General features: G+C 42.4%; 1 protein-coding gene across 12 annotated transcripts; it reads left to right on the forward strand.

Annotated features, from left to right (window-relative positions):
* Positions 1-262: 262 nt before the first annotated feature.
* On the forward strand, positions 263-11,614 carry LOC146990761 (ATP-dependent RNA helicase DDX3X-like). Of its 12 annotated transcripts, none has more exons than XM_085798986.1 (20): positions 291-602; positions 2,268-2,319; positions 2,922-2,969; positions 3,294-3,353; positions 3,593-3,796; positions 4,093-4,195; positions 4,304-4,423; positions 4,528-4,627; positions 4,731-4,866; positions 4,967-5,064; positions 5,409-5,507; positions 5,612-5,772; positions 5,872-6,016; positions 6,104-6,248; positions 6,947-6,997; positions 7,816-7,997; positions 8,121-8,238; positions 8,331-8,484; positions 8,595-8,719; positions 9,178-9,418. In XM_085798986.1, the coding sequence occupies exons 1-20, from the start codon at positions 558-560 to the stop codon at positions 9,255-9,257; spliced, it is 2,226 nt and encodes a 741-aa protein (XP_085655112.1). In that variant the 5' UTR covers positions 291-557; the 3' UTR covers positions 9,258-9,418. The 12 variants fall into 12 exon arrangements, with proteins under 12 accessions (XP_085655146.1, XP_085655160.1, XP_085655168.1 ...); XM_085798993.1 differs by having other exon boundaries at positions 293-602; positions 3,297-3,353; XM_085798984.1 differs by lacking the exon at positions 291-602 and adding an exon at positions 1,084-1,161.
* Positions 11,615-15,937: the final 4,323 nt, after the last annotated feature.

Genomic DNA, 15,937 nt, shown 5'->3' on the forward strand with positions numbered 1-15,937 from the left:
TAAAATGTGTAACACACGCACCTTCAGTAGCCTTGTTTACACTGATTAGTCATTATAAGTTTTAGAGAATAAAACGAGTATAATTCATACTGTCCTAAGGTGAGTAGGTTTTCCTTTGATGTCATTATAATCGCATTAATTAGACCATAAGAATGCGTTATCATTTGGTACATGTCTACTAAAAAATATTACCCTTGACGAGTGTTGAAAGGCTTTTATTTTGGCAGTACCGGATGTGATGTTTGTGTTTTATTTATACCAACTTGACTAACGCATAACGGCTTCATCACAGCTTCAGCTTGGGAGCTAAGCGACATCAGCAGAGTTTTTGCATGAAGTGCCATCCTTGTAGCTGAAAAACACGGGAATTTATCATCTCGTTAAATTCAACATTGGCATTTTATACAGTTCCGCCTGACAGCTGTAAGCCAATGAGGTAACTGTCATCTGTCGTAACCCAAAAACAGAGGCAGAGGAGAAATAACATAACATCAAACCCGGCAAACAAAGAGGTCCTTTTTTTCAACGACAACATTTTTCCTCCATATTCAATAGTTATGAGTCATGTGGCCGTCGAAAATGCCCACGGTCTAGAGCAGCAGGTAAGCCCGCAGCATCACTTTAATGTGTCTTTGGAAGCGTCAGTTGTGTTATAACGGATGGAATAAATGTTAGCTTGCCGGCTAGCATTGCACACCGCTAACCAGATGCTATCGTGCTAGCTGCAGTAGCCGTTGGGGTGCGCTTCAATTATGCACAGGCGTGACTGACAGCGGCCGCGATGCGGCTAGCGGGCCATACGACGTTAAACACGTTTGGGTGATCCTGTGAACTAATTTATTGGATTATAACCGCTGTAATCTTTTTGAATATTAATTATATGTATAAAAAAAACTAAAGTGTGAGTGGTGTATGTGGTAGCTAGCTCGTAGACTGCGGATAAGCCGTTAATTCTGACGGCGAGCTTAATAACAAATGACGTCGGAGGGGTTCCGTCGGCGCTGCCGTGTGCGCATATGAAACGCACCTACCAACTATTATCTTCACTGCGTTTGTGTTGCAGCTTGATACAATAATAAAATGGAGGTATGCGGGGATGGAGCGAGGCGGACTGACACACAAACAATGCGGCGTTTGACAGGGCAGCCCACCGGCTTTCGGGTGATGCGCCAGTTTTTGCACAGTTTTTTTTTTTTTTTTTTTTGCGTGTGTGTGTGCAAGTCTTGACTGTGTCCGGCTTAGGGGGAGAAAAAATGCTCATTTTATCTGCGTCACCAGCAACGTAGTTTATCTGTGTCTGACTGGCCCAGACAGTTGGATGGCAACAGAAAAGTACTTTATGTTCTCAGTTGATATTTTGGAAAGGTATACCTGGCAAAATGACAGCGAGAGAGTTAAATGCACATTATAGATTTCATTTAAACATTTAAAAACATCCTCTGTCTGAGTCAGGATGCAATGAAAGCTGCACTGGGATGTGTTTTTATGCAGAAATTAATTAACAAAAAGCTTCTCATGCCAATGAAAGCATCAAATCCAAAGCTGTTTCATCTAGATTGCAAAAAAGCTGGATGCACTGACATGAAATTCCTTGCTTCCTATTGTATTTGCCATCCTTTGTTGCTGTTTGCTGACAGAACCACAATTAGATTTTTGCATGTTGGGGTTTCAAACAGCTTTGAAAGTAGTGTGCAGAGCTGTGTGCAGCCGAATTGCACAGAAAAGACTGTTTAGTTTGTGTAGTGCCTCTTAAGCAAAGCTTTCACACTGCTCGTTATGAATGATAAATGTCTTTCCTTTTTCAAATATGATGCAGATTTAGATGTCATCTGCTACAGACGAGAGGTTTTTTCTGTTGGCTCACATGCAGGCAGGAACCTGAAAGGTGCCACAGCCAAGGCCATGCTGTCATCAAAAGCTTTTACAGTGCAGTTTGGTGATCTGTGAGGGTTCAAAGCATTTTATACACATGGGTGCCTGGGCCATGACTCAGTGAGCTCTTGTTTCATCTCACATTAAATGGCTTTCCACCCATCTGTTTTTATGTTCCTTTTCAATTTGCTGGGGGAAAATCCGGCATGGCAGCAATGGAAATTTTGAAGAATCAAAAAAAAGAAAAAGAAAAATCGAAAATATGGAAAAAATTAACCTTAACATTGCCGCAGTTCAATAAAATAAAAATGTCTAAATAAATAGATGATTTAAGTTGCTGTCTGTGCTGCTGAAAGTGACTGAGTATGTGGCCTGCTGTCTTTCTGTGTTTCCAGCTCGCTGTCCTAGACTTGAGTGCAGCGGACGGACAAGGTGGAGGCACCAACAGTAAGCAGCCCGCATCTTCTTGTTGGAAGCGTAGAACGATTTATTTCCACTAATTAATTAATCTGCACCAACATCGACAAAGTTGAACATTTTACCTCAACTTACGATAAACCGTGGTGATGAAAAAAAAATGGGGATAAAATGAGCGAACAACAGCAAACAACATGGAGAATAAATTGTGATGGACGCCGAGGTCGGGGGAATGCGAAACTTTTCAAAACAAACACTGATTCATTGACTCATTATTTCAATTCATTACAGTTTAATTGCATCTTCGGGGCAGGGCCGGTTGCACCAGAGATGACTGAAGGAAGGGTATCTAAAAATCTAAAGAATGAAATTTACATTCATTGATAGTAAGTCGGGGCTCTTGTGAAATCTTTGCCCATAATATACTTTCCATTCCAATGGAAATAAAATCCAGAACAGGGATGAGGCCTCAGGAAAAATGCATGTTTGCAGTGCATCCCAAGTTGCCGCTCGTGCTTTTTCATCTTGTAGTTTCAAGAGCTGCACTTGCCACAGCCAGTCATGATTACACATTCAGATTCTGAGCCCTCTAAGGAAGGAAACTCAGTTACTGATGTTGTCTCTGTCTACAGGGCGATACATTCCTCCACATTTACGGAACAAAGACGCTTCCAAAAATGGTGAGTGGGGTCAAGTTAAAGCTGTCCTGCGGAGTTTTCCAGCAAACGACACAAGACCTAGGTTGTTTTGACTTTTAGTGACATGATATCCACGCAAAAAAAGCAGCGTGGGGTTTATTTAAGCTTCCGCTTGTCCTCTTCTTCGTCTCTGTTGGCACGGTGCTACTGCCATAGTGTGAAACTGGTGGGAGGGTGTGAACAAAAACATGGCTCTGAACGTTGCTCTTTGATGCCACTCGTGGTCAAAAAACTCCACAAGGCACCTTTATTAACGGTATCTGTTTCTGACAAACACCACAACTGAAACACTCTGTTCCCATCCAGCAGGAAATGCCTTTGCTGCTGGTCGACAAGGTGTCTACACCATGGCGCCTCCAGCCAACTGTAAGTTCATCATTTAGCTGCGTGAAGTCTTGAAATGGAGGGAAATGAGCTGGGCTTAAACCAAAATCACCCAAAATCAAAGTATTTTGTTAAATTGGATATAAATGTTCTTCCTTTTTTGTCGTCCGATTGCTATGACAAGACCTGAAGCTCGTCTCTCTCCTACTGTAGCAGGATGAGTAAATCTCCTGCAGGTGCTCGGTTCTGTGATCACTTGAGTGTCGTTTCTCCGTCTGCAGACGGCTGGGACGGCGGGCGCAACAACTTTGTCAACGGCTACCATGACAACCGGATGGCGGGCAACACGTTCAGCAGGGGCCCGCCTCGCATGGAGCGGGGCCGGGGAGGCGTCGGAGGAGGCGGCTACCGCGGAAACCGGGGAGGATCCTTCAACCCCATCAATCCAGCGCAGCCAATGGGGTTTTGCGGCTACGAAAATAAAGGTGAGATGTGTCCGCATGGCTTTGTCTCAGTGTGTAAATCTGCTTTGAAACCTGCATGTCTGGTGTTTAATTAATATAAATTCTTAAAAATGTAGCCTGTAGAGCCGATTTAGTGACGGTCATGAAAGTCACGAATTAAAACCACACACCACAATGTTTCCCAGTCAACATCACCCACTTTGCTGTCAAAGCAGCAGCTGTACTCGTCTTGTCTCCCTGCTGAACACTGGTGAGATAAAGCTGAATGTGTGAAACTGTCTCGCTTCCTGACTTTTGTTGTCCACTCTGCTTGACAGATGCCGGCGGCTGGAACACGAACAAGGATGCATACAGCAGTTTCGGAAACAACCGAGGGAAGTCTGCATTCTTCAACGACAGAGGCAACTCGAACAGAGGGAGGTAGGACAGACGCACAGACGGAATAAACTCCCGTCAAGTCGAACGACTTCAAGGTGAAGGTGTCAGAGAGAAATGTACATTTTCACCTCAACGATTTTGTCTTTTCAGGTTCGAGCACGGTGGATTTGGCGGCGGCGGCGGCGGAGGAGGAAACAGCCGCTGGGTGGAGGAGTCCAGGGAGGAGGGAGACTGGTCCAAACCAACGCCACGGAACGAGCGCCTTGAACAGTGAGTCCATGCAGCTTGAGACAGATGTAGCTGGGTAATTTAATCAACTTTGTAGGGAGACAAACTCACATTTCTCTGTTTTATTCTTTGTTTTTGCTCTGTAGTGAGCTGTTCTCTGGAAGCAACACTGGGATTAACTTTGAGAAGTACGATGACATTCCTGTTGAGGCCACCGGACAGAACTCCCCCCATCACATCGAGAGTGTGAGCTGCTGTTAACCAGAAAATCTCATCTCATCTTAAACATCAGCTCCATTGTGTCACATTTAATTAATGTTCTTTCTTCATGAATGTTTGTGCTGTGTAGTTCCAAGATGTGGACATGGGTGAGATCATCATGGGTAACATCGCGCTGAGTCGCTACACTAGACCGACGCCCGTCCAGAAATATGCCATTCCCATTATCAAGTCAAAGAGAGACCTCATGGCCTGCGCTCAGACAGGTAACACATGCAGCACCTGAGCTCTGCACACACACAAAACACGAGGATGATAATGATGCTGTGAGAACATAATACTACCTCTGTGTGTGTGTGTTTGTAGGTTCCGGGAAGACTGCGGCGTTCCTGCTGCCGATCCTCAGCCAGATCTACACTGACGGACCAGGAGAAGCTCTTAATGCAGCGAAAGCCTCTGGACAGGTGAGCACAAAATCTTAGCCCCTGAACAAAGCCACGTAAAAGACCTCAATCCTTTTGTATTTCCCCTTTTCTAACTGGACTAAAGCAGACGGATCAATTTCTAAGTGGAAATATTTTAGACGATTAGTATTACTTAAAGAGGAAGATGTAAATCTGTGTTGACAGATTTTCTCTGCACCTCCTTGCCTGATGTTTTGTTTTCCCGTTAGTTCTCTTGCATCTCCTCTCTGTGGGTCCCACCGTACATCAGCCCTGACAGCTGCTGACCTATGTAGTTGAATCTCTAAATGCAAAGCTGGATTTCACTGAACTAACATGTTGCTTTGTATTTATTTTTTTTACAGGAAAATGGGAAGTATGGCCGTCGTAAGCAGTTCCCCATCTCTCTGGTCCTGGCTCCAACCAGAGAACTGGCATTACAGATATATGACGAAGCCAGGAAGGTATATACCACCAACATGCACACAACACCCCCCTGGCGCAAATGATTAAAAACGTTTACTCATGTCATGCATTTCTTCCGTCGTCCATCTTCTTTTATTTGTAGTTTTCCTACCGGTCCAGAGTGCGTCCCTGCGTCGTGTATGGAGGAGCCGATATTGGCCAACAGATCAGGGATCTGGAGAGAGGCTGCCATCTGCTGGTGGCCACACCGGGCAGACTGGTGGACATGATGGAGAGGGGCAAGATTGGACTGGACTACTGCAAGTAAGACATGGACAGAATGAAACACGTTTTCTATTTTAATGTTTAATGCATCATTTTGAATGCTCACATCTTCCTCTGTGTCCTTCCTCTTCTCCTCAGCTACCTGGTCCTGGATGAGGCAGATCGTATGCTGGACATGGGCTTCGAACCGCAGATCAGACGCATCGTGGAACAAGACACCATGCCACATAAAGGCATCCGGCAAACTATGATGTTCAGTGCTACCTTCCCCAAAGAGATCCAGGTGTGTTTGCACGACAAAACCAAGTTTGTTGAGTTCCTGTTCTTGTTTTTGGGTTGGAAAGCGTCTTAAAAACTGCTCCTCTTGCAGATCCTGGCCAGGGATTTCCTGGAGGAGTATATTTTCCTGGCCGTGGGCAGGGTAGGCTCCACCTCGGAGAACATCACTCAGAAGGTGGTGTGGGTGGAGGAGAGCGACAAGAGGTCCTTCCTCCTGGACCTGCTCAGCGCTACAGGTGAGGCGATCACACAGCAGTAACGTGTAGCCTTCACAGATCTGTGTGGAGCTGCAAACACACACACACACACACATAACACACAGTGCAGTTTTATTTCCCCTGTCCTTTCTTCATCGTCATGTTGTCGTCCCCACATCTCAGCTGGTGTCTCATGTTTACCTCCGTGTGATGCCCATCAACACCCTGTCTGTCAACCATTTTTGAAACATTTGGGAAAAGCTCAGAACATTCACATAGATGTATTTTGTTTTGCCTTTTAATAAAAATGAACATACATTCAAACCAGGGAGCATCAATAGGGGTTTAGAAATCTTAAACATGATGCACAGATGAAGTTTGTCCACATTTTCTGTCTTTCTGGGGATTAGCAAGACGTTTTGAGTAGGAAATATTGAATTATTTTTATTTCTTTACCCGAGAAGGGCAGCAACAGTGAGATTATTGTCTAGAAAGGAAATATTATTTATACCCTGAAGGATTGAACTAATATTTTCCCATCCTTCAGTTTACAGTAAAATCTCATTTAAAGACACATCTGGGGTTCGGAAAACAAACCTTTTTGTTTTAGTAGTGAAACAGATTTTCCAAATCGAGCTCCATCAGGAACATTAAACATACAGAGGTGCTTTTTTTTTTTTTTACTGGTGACTGAGTGCAGTTTACATGTTGGTGGTTTGGTGTGGTTTTATCCCAAGTTATCCCCAGCGAGGTACAGGACAATACTGGAGACAACATAGACAAACCTGGTAAGATTCTCAATCAAGAAAACCCGTATTTGCCATCCCATATTTTTGAATAATTTTGCTTGCCTTTTTTAATATTCTTCTCAGTGGTGGAGAATCCTGTGTTCAGTCTGTTATTTTTGGTTCTGTGTCCATTTCATGAATCAGGTTTGCTCAGCTTAATCCAAACATGCCTGTTGTATTTTCAAGAGTTTTTTTTTTCTTTTTTTCTTTTTTTCTTTTTTCCACATCTCTATGTATCGTATGTTCCTGTAGCGTTTTCACATCAGACCCAAATCCTTGATGGAGAGAGTCTGGTTATGCTGCAGTGTCACCAGTTAATGCATGGATATCAATGTGGATGAATGTGCACTTCATAATCAGGTTGTAATGTCATTAGAAGAGGAGCGTTTAGAAAAAACATGTGACCACACTCTTTCCATCAGTGGCTCTAGTCACAGTGCTGCGGATGCTCTTAGCTATTTATTCTTGTCATCTTGTTTTTTTGGTTTTTAGTCATGCTGCACCCCCCCTGCTGCCTGCTGCACTATTCTGTTTGTAGAAATACATTATTCTAATGTAATATGAATGGTTAAGTACTTAATATGCATGTTGTTAAGATGTATGTATCACATCACAGACAGACCGGCCGCTAAGGCTGAAGGAGGTTTTTCAGAAACTGATATGACTGGGTTTACTTTTCAAGATTGTTATAATGATTCAGTGTGTTTTGTACATCTGACTTATTTATTTTTATATATATTATCATGCTCCCTGATAATAAACACGGTCTCTTCTGTGTCACAAACTAACCTCAAGTGTCTTTTTTCTCGATTGACCAGGCAAGGACTCGTTGACTCTGGTGTTTGTGGAGACCAAGAAAGGTGCAGACGCCTTGGAGGACTTCCTGTACCGAGAGGGCTATGCCTGCACCAGTATCCATGGCGACCGTTCCCAGAGAGACCGAGAGGAGGCCCTGAGCCAGTTCAGATCAGGAAAATGCCCCATTCTGGTGGCCACAGCGGTCAGTAAAAGTCAAACTCTGATCGTATACAGTCAGATGTCATTATTGGGACATCTCACACTTTGCTGCACACACATAACATCAGCACTCTTTCTTTCTGCCCCCCCTGTGTTGTGTATTCAGGTAGCGGCTCGGGGTCTGGACATCTCCAATGTGAAACATGTTATTAACTTTGACCTGCCCAGCGACATAGAGGAGTATGTCCACCGTATTGGACGCACAGGACGAGTCGGAAACCTGGGTACAACTATGACAAGTTGCATTATCTAAGATGAGGATAGAACTTGCAAAAAGCACTTAATGAATTAATTATTTAATGCTTTTCACATGTAGGACTGGCCACATCGTTCTTCAATGACAAGAACGGGAACATCACTAAAGACCTGCTGGACATCTTAGTAGAGGCCAAACAGGAAGTTCCCTCATGGCTTGAGAGCCTGGCCTATGAGCACCAGCACAAGAGCAGCAACAGAGGACGCTCCAAGAGGTAAACGCACGTCTCATTCACTGTGTAAAGTCAAATCATCATTTTCTTGTCTTTATGCGGCGACGTTGAGTGTTTACAGACAAGACTAATGTGAGTGATTTCACCTCCAGGTTCTCTGGAGGTTTTGGAGCACGTGATTATCGTCAGACGGCTGCAGGAGCCAACAGCGGAGGGTTTGGAGGACGTGGAGGTCGCAACCAGGGAGGACACGGAGGCACCCGTGGCTTTGGAGGAGGTGAGTGTCTCAGTGTTTGGATATACAATTAGACTATGATGGAAAAGTTCATTTATTTCAGTAGTGGAACTCGTATATTATATAGATTCATTACACACAGACTGAACTGTCTCTTTAAATTATTTTAATTGTAACGAGTAGGGCTTACATTTAATGAAAACCCCAAATTCAGTATCTCAATGCGAAAAAATTCACTATTGTAACTCAGTTGTGTCACACTGTAATCAGCTAATTAACTCAACACACCTGCAAATGTTTCCTGAGCCTTTAAGTGGTCTCTCAGTCAGGGGGAAAGCTGCTGGCCTGACCGTTGTATTCTCATTTATGGAGATGTGATGCTTATTGTGAAGTCATACTCATGCCAAAGGATTTTCTTTTTCAAGTTCAACAAACCGTGAACTGGTGAAAAAACACATTTCACCATGGTAACTTCCTGTCCTCTGTTGCCTCCCCATTAGGTGGTTTTGGTAACTTCTACACCAGTGATGGCTACGGAGGCAACTACACACACTCTCAAGTTGACTGGTGGGGCAATTAGGTTCCCTCCTTCCCTCCTTTCCTCTCCCTCCCTCACTCATCCCTCTTTCTTCCTCTCACTCATCCTCCTTCCTTTCCTCATACTGTCGTCTGAACTCCATCTGTCTCCACCCCTCCATTAAGAATCCACATGCATGTTATTAAACTATTTATACTTGTTTATATAGCCCTCCTTCCATCCCTGTGCGCTAAGATCTTTTAATTCCTCTTAAGATTTTTCTGGTCCTTCCCATCTCCATTGTCAGCCAAACTTTTTTTTTTTTTTTTTTTAGTTTCTTAGTTCCTGTTAAGTCTCACCTGGTAAAATAGATTACAATTTTAAAAGGAGTCTTCAATTTTAGTTGGTTATTTTCTAACACTAGCCACAGATTTACTTCGAGCTAGCAGCACTCTTTGGTTTCAGCAAGGACTTTTTAAACTATTTGCCCTCTGTGACGTGTCTGAAGAAAAATAACCAATTGAATTGTAAGCTCTAGGTGTTCATTTAACCCCCTAAAATAGACACAGAATATTTACAGTCTGGAAAACCAGGGGACATCCTTTTTTTCTCTCTCTCTTTTTAGATTTGAATTTTGGCTTCATTGTGTTTTTGTCTGTACTCACCCAAAGCCAGCCAGGCTTCCTGTGTCCCCTTCACACGTCATCTTTGTATGTAAACGCAAGGCCATGTTGTAAATCACCGGCCAAAATTTTTTTCTAAAATGTATCGCAGAGATGGGCAAGACGACGTCAGATCTGAGCAAAAATATGTCTGCATATAAATTCAAAAATGGGAGCTGGCTGAGGTCTCCTTCACTTACATGATGGATTCTTAAAAGGGGCCACAGAAACAGCAAAATGTTTTTCTTTCTTTGGGTTTTTTCACCTTTTGAAAAATATATTGAATTATTGAGTTACCAAGGTCTGAGAAAGATGTCCCACAGAGACAGACGAGACAAGGGGTTGGGACTCTGGCAGACATTGACCGTGTGCAATGACGCCAGCAAACAGTCCTCAGACTCGTGGTTGTTAATATCACAACTACAAACAGCGTCTTTGTTTGGAGCAAATCATAAACGGAGGATCATTTGTTTCTGTACTGTGCCTTTCAGAATTGAAACCTTGTCTCTTATTTCCATTGTTTTTATTGCCATAATGCGTAACTGGCTATAAGTATTGGCCAACTGTGGCTAAAATAATGTGTATTTAATGTCATGTATGGATTCAAACATGTTCTTCTGTTCTTTATTTCTATTTGGAAGGAAACAAACTAGGCTTGAACTAAATCAAACCTTGGCAAAAAAAAAAAAAAAAAACTTTAAACAAAAAACTGTGATGAGGAACCTCAACACTGTTCCTTATCTGTCTATTGGAGTACAAATTCATCAGAAGGTCTCTGATTAGCTGATTCCCAACAGCATATTACCATTGCGATCATATTTCTATCGATTTCTTTTGAATGCACCCTCATCCAAAGCTGAAATGGGTTAAAAACATGACTTTTCTTGTTAAGAGAATAGAAGCTGTATTGATGCCAAACCCAGACCTTGTTACTTTTAAAGGCTGTAAACTGATAATAAGCAGTGGTTTTATACTTTTGGGAAACAAAGTCCTGCTCATTGACCTGTATGTCACATGCATAGCTCTGGTTTGAGCTTGAGTTTGGGTTTCTCAAAACCATCTTGCCACTAATTGTTGGGTCACTTGATGCCAGAAGCAGAGCCACTGAGAGAGAATTTGGTGCAACAACGATTTGGTTTCATTAGATCTGCAGTAATTGCTAAAAAGGTTCATTGTGAAACCTGCATGCAGCAGCAGTTTGAGTCTTTGGTCGTGAAACACTGAAATGTTGTTTCTACACGTACAAGAATAATAATATCTAACAATTCAATCATAGAAATCATGCCAAAGCAACGCTACAACATTTTTGGGGTGTAAAAATAACCACTATGTGGCTGCATAGCTGTTACCAAATTTTTCCCAGTGGCTGTGGCTGTGGACGTTCAGCTAACTCTTGGTGCCACCATGCTCTTGGGAAACTGGCTCCGCTTCCACTACAAACATTGAAACCCTTGTTTGCCAAAAAAAAAGCTTCTTTCAAGGGGATACACAACCAAAAGGCTATAAGAGTTCAAAATTTTCTTGCTCACTCTATCCTGGAGAGTTACATGAAGAGTCTTCTCTAAAATAAGTCATTCCAGTTTATCCGTTAGGTCAGTTGAGGTCAGGCGTAAAAAAAATAAAAAAGCAAAGAATTGGTCGAGCTAGCCTGACCCACGTCACAGCAGAGACAGCTGGGGCTTCTGCAGGATGTCACGCCACACCTCTACAGCACATTTTACCCACACCCTGTCTGTCTGTGCTATGCACAAAAGAAAACAGGCACCGTCATCCAATAATGTTTACAGGTCCTTCCATTCCTATCCGTCATCATTTCTCTTGTGCAACGTTTTTTAAAAAAGCACAGAAATTTTCCTCAATCCAGATGGAGGCCAGCTTTTAAAGGCAACACACATCAATAGCATATCATGTGTGCACAACCTCCTTTTTCTTTTGTAGTCTGCACACCGACAGCATCTTGGCTCAAGCCGTTGCTGACTGATGTTGTTCTCTTCTTTGCTTCCACCTCTGTGTCTGTGTGGTTGTCAGTTAATGGGACAAGAAGTCTACCTTGGCATAGCACAGCAGTACAGGCCAGATAAGGTGTGCTAGAGGACGAGTGGCAGAACAAAACAGAAAATATTTTGGCAAGAATTTATTTTCTTGACACAGTTTTACCCCCCGATACCTGATAAGCCCTACTTTGCTCTGCTGTGGATCCAGGCTACCAGGGGCAGCTGACCTGCACCTTGGATGTTCGTGTTTCATCCCTGTTTGAACGTGTAAAAGCAGAAACTGCACTGTACATTTGGACGGTTCAGTGGCAGAAGTGAGGAATTCCCCACTGTGTCAATCAGCAGCAGAATAAGTTCAAATCGGCTGCTGCCTGGTGGGGAAAACAGTTCATTTTCATCAGGGTCTTAAATTGTCTTGTTTACATTAATAAGGTTGGTGAAATGAAAAAAGATAGGTTAAGTGTAAATAGTTCATATCCTTAAAATGCAAAGAGAAGAATCTCCACAGAAAAAGAATGTGAATTAAAAGTGATACAACACTTGATGTGTAGAAGATTACGTTCGATCACTCGACATTGATCCATGCAGTGTCTGGTAAGCTCAGGTCAGTGGGCAATTTGAACAAGCTCTTTTAAAAACAAAAGAGATCAAAAATGAGTTTACACATGAATACAAACCAGTAGGCAGAGACCCTCAAATTGCCCACTGGCTTTGCCAAATGACAAGGCTGGACCAAGACAACAAAACATATGCAAGTGTTGTTGTTTTTTGGTCAAGGAGTTAACAAAAAAATAATAATGCCAAGCAAATAAATCAAATTCTACAGCAGGCTTTAGTTACGTTGAAACTCTCCGATTTTTTCCGTCTTGTATGATTTTTAGACAAATCTTTAATCAGAAGTCATGTTCGTGTCAAATCTATTTCCCTCGAGTACAGGCGGTCGAGCGCAGATCAGGAAACTAGTCGGTTGGCTTTTTAACAGGATTTTCGAAGAGTTTCAGGCAGAGTGGTGCTGGAGGATTGAGAAACCGAGCAGACAAGCAGGTCAATTTAACAAGCTAGATTTGAGCTTTGGTGCAGAGACACCAGTCCCATGTGGTGAGAGAAGTCAGTAGAGGGATAGACGCAACACACTCCACCATGTAAAAACTTCCAAATTAGTTTGTGTTTACTTTCAGCTACTGTTCAAAGTGTGGTTCAGCTGTTGGATGAACCGTTACTGTAGCACAACACTCGGTTCAACGTGGGCCGTCTAATCCAGGCTACACTACAATTAGCTCTGGTTGAATTAAACCCGAACCTGTGTTTTTTGAGGTTGTTTGATGTTACACTTATTAGATTTCTTACAAAAACTGTTGAGTATGAAGGAACAAGCACCAGGAAGATAGAAATCAGTAAATAACGTTGCAAATGACAATCAATTTTGGAGGATTTGCTTAATTTGAAACTCACTTTACACATCAACAGAAGTCTTTAATTTGCACTTTGTTAACAGTCTTGGGGACACTGACAGGTTTGATTACTGTCCACTTCTAAACATGGACACCTGACTTCTGGCCCTTAATGCTGGAGGAGCCTGAAGCGCATTATCTACTCTTTACAGTTGTTGTGTCCCCAAATCCCCATATTGTTGATGTTCAGGGGCTGCGTGGAAGTTGGGGGCTCTACCTTTTTAAATATTGACTTGAGAAAAACGCAGATTTAAGCGCTCGACTGAATCGTCAACACTGTCGCATCTTCCCTGTGTTAGAGGGGACGTTGTCAACGTTAGATACTTGAATTCATGGCCGTTGCCAACCGTAAACATAGTATGCAGCTAGTGTAGTTTCTCGTGTTGTGTTTTTTAAGAAAACCCAACAAAAAACAACCTTTCAGAGGATTACACCGCGTCTGAGACATAACACTTGAATGCATCTGGTTCAGTGTGTAGACAATGCTGTGCCTTCTAATAGCCATTAGAGGGCAGACAGAATAACCATGTAAAAAAACAAAATGAAGGAATGACTGATCATTTTACATGCAGTGATACTGATGCTCGGAGCTGTTGTTTTGATACAAGATCTGAGTATTTTGTCAAATGCTGGTAGTGTAGATAGGACTTTTGAATTTTTTGAGTTACACAGCAGGGAGTCGTGGAAGGTCAGACTTCAGTTTACCTCACTTTTCATCTTGTTTATAGAGCAATCTTGTTGAGTAGTAGTGTTCATAGTAAGTACATAAATATGCAATGTATGTAGGTCTTTTTCTAGAGAAGACAGATTATATCTATCAGTTGTAATTACTTTTGAACTGTGTTGGAGCAACACTTAACTACCACTGTGCCCCGAAAAACCCCGCCCGCCCATTCTCATCAAAACGCCTGTCCCCCTCCCCCCCAGGGCGCTTGAACTTTAAGTGCAATAGAAATCAATTACTTGTGGCTTGCTTTCACTTTGCCGTCACCAAGAATCATGAGTTTTCTTTTTGTCTGGGCTGTTTTCTGCCTGTGCACAAACTGGCACAAGTGGAATCGGCTCGTATTCTGACATTGTGCACGGTGCCTTGAAACGACTGAGTCACTGATTCCTTAGAGACTGAAACGTGTTAGTTAGTTAGGGCTGGGTATTTATTTTTTTTCAACAGAGATGTCAACTCCAAAAACAAGAGTAGATGTGTTTATGCTTTTAGTGAGAATGTATGCAAAGCCATCACACATTTATCGTGATAAGATGCAAACGCTGGCGCAAGTAGATCCAGTAACATGGGCTGAGTTTTAATTTTAAAAATGTAGTGTGATGTTTGTGTAACTTCTCCATCTCCTCCTTTTTGTCAGATGGACTGCTGTCAGATTGAGCAGTAGAGCTTTGAATAGATCAGTTGATCTACATCTTTGGTCCAGAGGTAGAGTAGGTTGAATCCTGTTCCTAATGACCATCAGTTGTGCTGATTAAAGGTACACTCGGCGCGCTCAGTTTGATTTCCTGTGGAAGAAAACTCCAATCCAGCACTTTAGTTTTTCTGGTTTTTGAACATTTTCAAAAACCCTTTCAATGCCTTAAAGTCCAGGGTGATACCCAGCCCTAATGGAGGAGCAGGTAGTGAAGTTGGTTACACTGTAAAACGGCATTCCCATGGCAACAGATGCACTCGCGGTGTTGCCATGGCAGAGGATTCTGCATCACTACAGAAGCTAACTTAACCAGCAGGACTGTTTTTGATCGTCAGTGAACTATTAAAGGTGCTACGCTCCCATTGCTGCGGCCTGCAGGCCCCTCTGTTGTAGAAAGACTTCAACCCCCAAGTTTTACAGGAAACACTGCAGTTACTTAGTTTAACCTTCAGCTAAAGTCTTCTGTAGCATACGTCCTTCAAAACCTCCGAGAGGAGTGAGTGAGTGAGTGAACGAGTGAGTGAATGAGTGAGTGAAGTGTAGCACAGCTGAGTGTCAGAAAGAGAGGTTTGTCCAGTGTGTGTGTGTGTGTGTGTGTGTGTGTGTGTGTGTGTTGTACGGACAGGTTCTTCCAGATATGAAACAGTTTTTTTTTTCTTTTTTTAGTTTGTTAATTTTTTTAAAAAATGTTTTGGTTTTTATTTTTGGGACCAGGTGGAAATGTAGTTAAACAGCAAACGGTAGGATTCAGCTGTTTGCACACAAGAGTTCTCGAGTCTACTTTCGCTGCTAGTTTGTGTAATTTATCAAGCATTTTTGAGAAATATTTATTTTTATAAGCCTAATACAAAAGTTGATATTTTACAAAGTGACTTGACCAAAAGACAGTAAACAAAAACACTGGCACTTGAATGTTGAATGTCATTGGTATGAGTGAAAATTTCTATTTTTCTGGGGTAGTGTGAGCTTTTTAATGTTAAAGATGCAACGTGTAGGGATTTCTCTTTGGATATGTCACTGTCACAAGCTGTAGGAATAATAAAGGTTCTCAAAATCCAAACCCAAAAAAATAACAATAATGCCACTGGTGCAAAAATATAAAAAATCCCAACACACCAGTTCTCTGTTAAAGGCCAGTAAACTGATACTCACACCACATGCACACCTTTTCTCTGCTGGTTGTTTTCTATAGTCCAACTGCTGCACATTTAATGAAAG

The sequence above is a fragment of the Trachurus japonicus genome, chromosome 2 (assembly GCF_045865225.1).
Source record: "Trachurus japonicus isolate A0001 chromosome 2, Traja_1.0".
Classification (NCBI taxonomy): domain Eukaryota; kingdom Metazoa; phylum Chordata; class Actinopteri; order Carangiformes; family Carangidae; genus Trachurus; species Trachurus japonicus.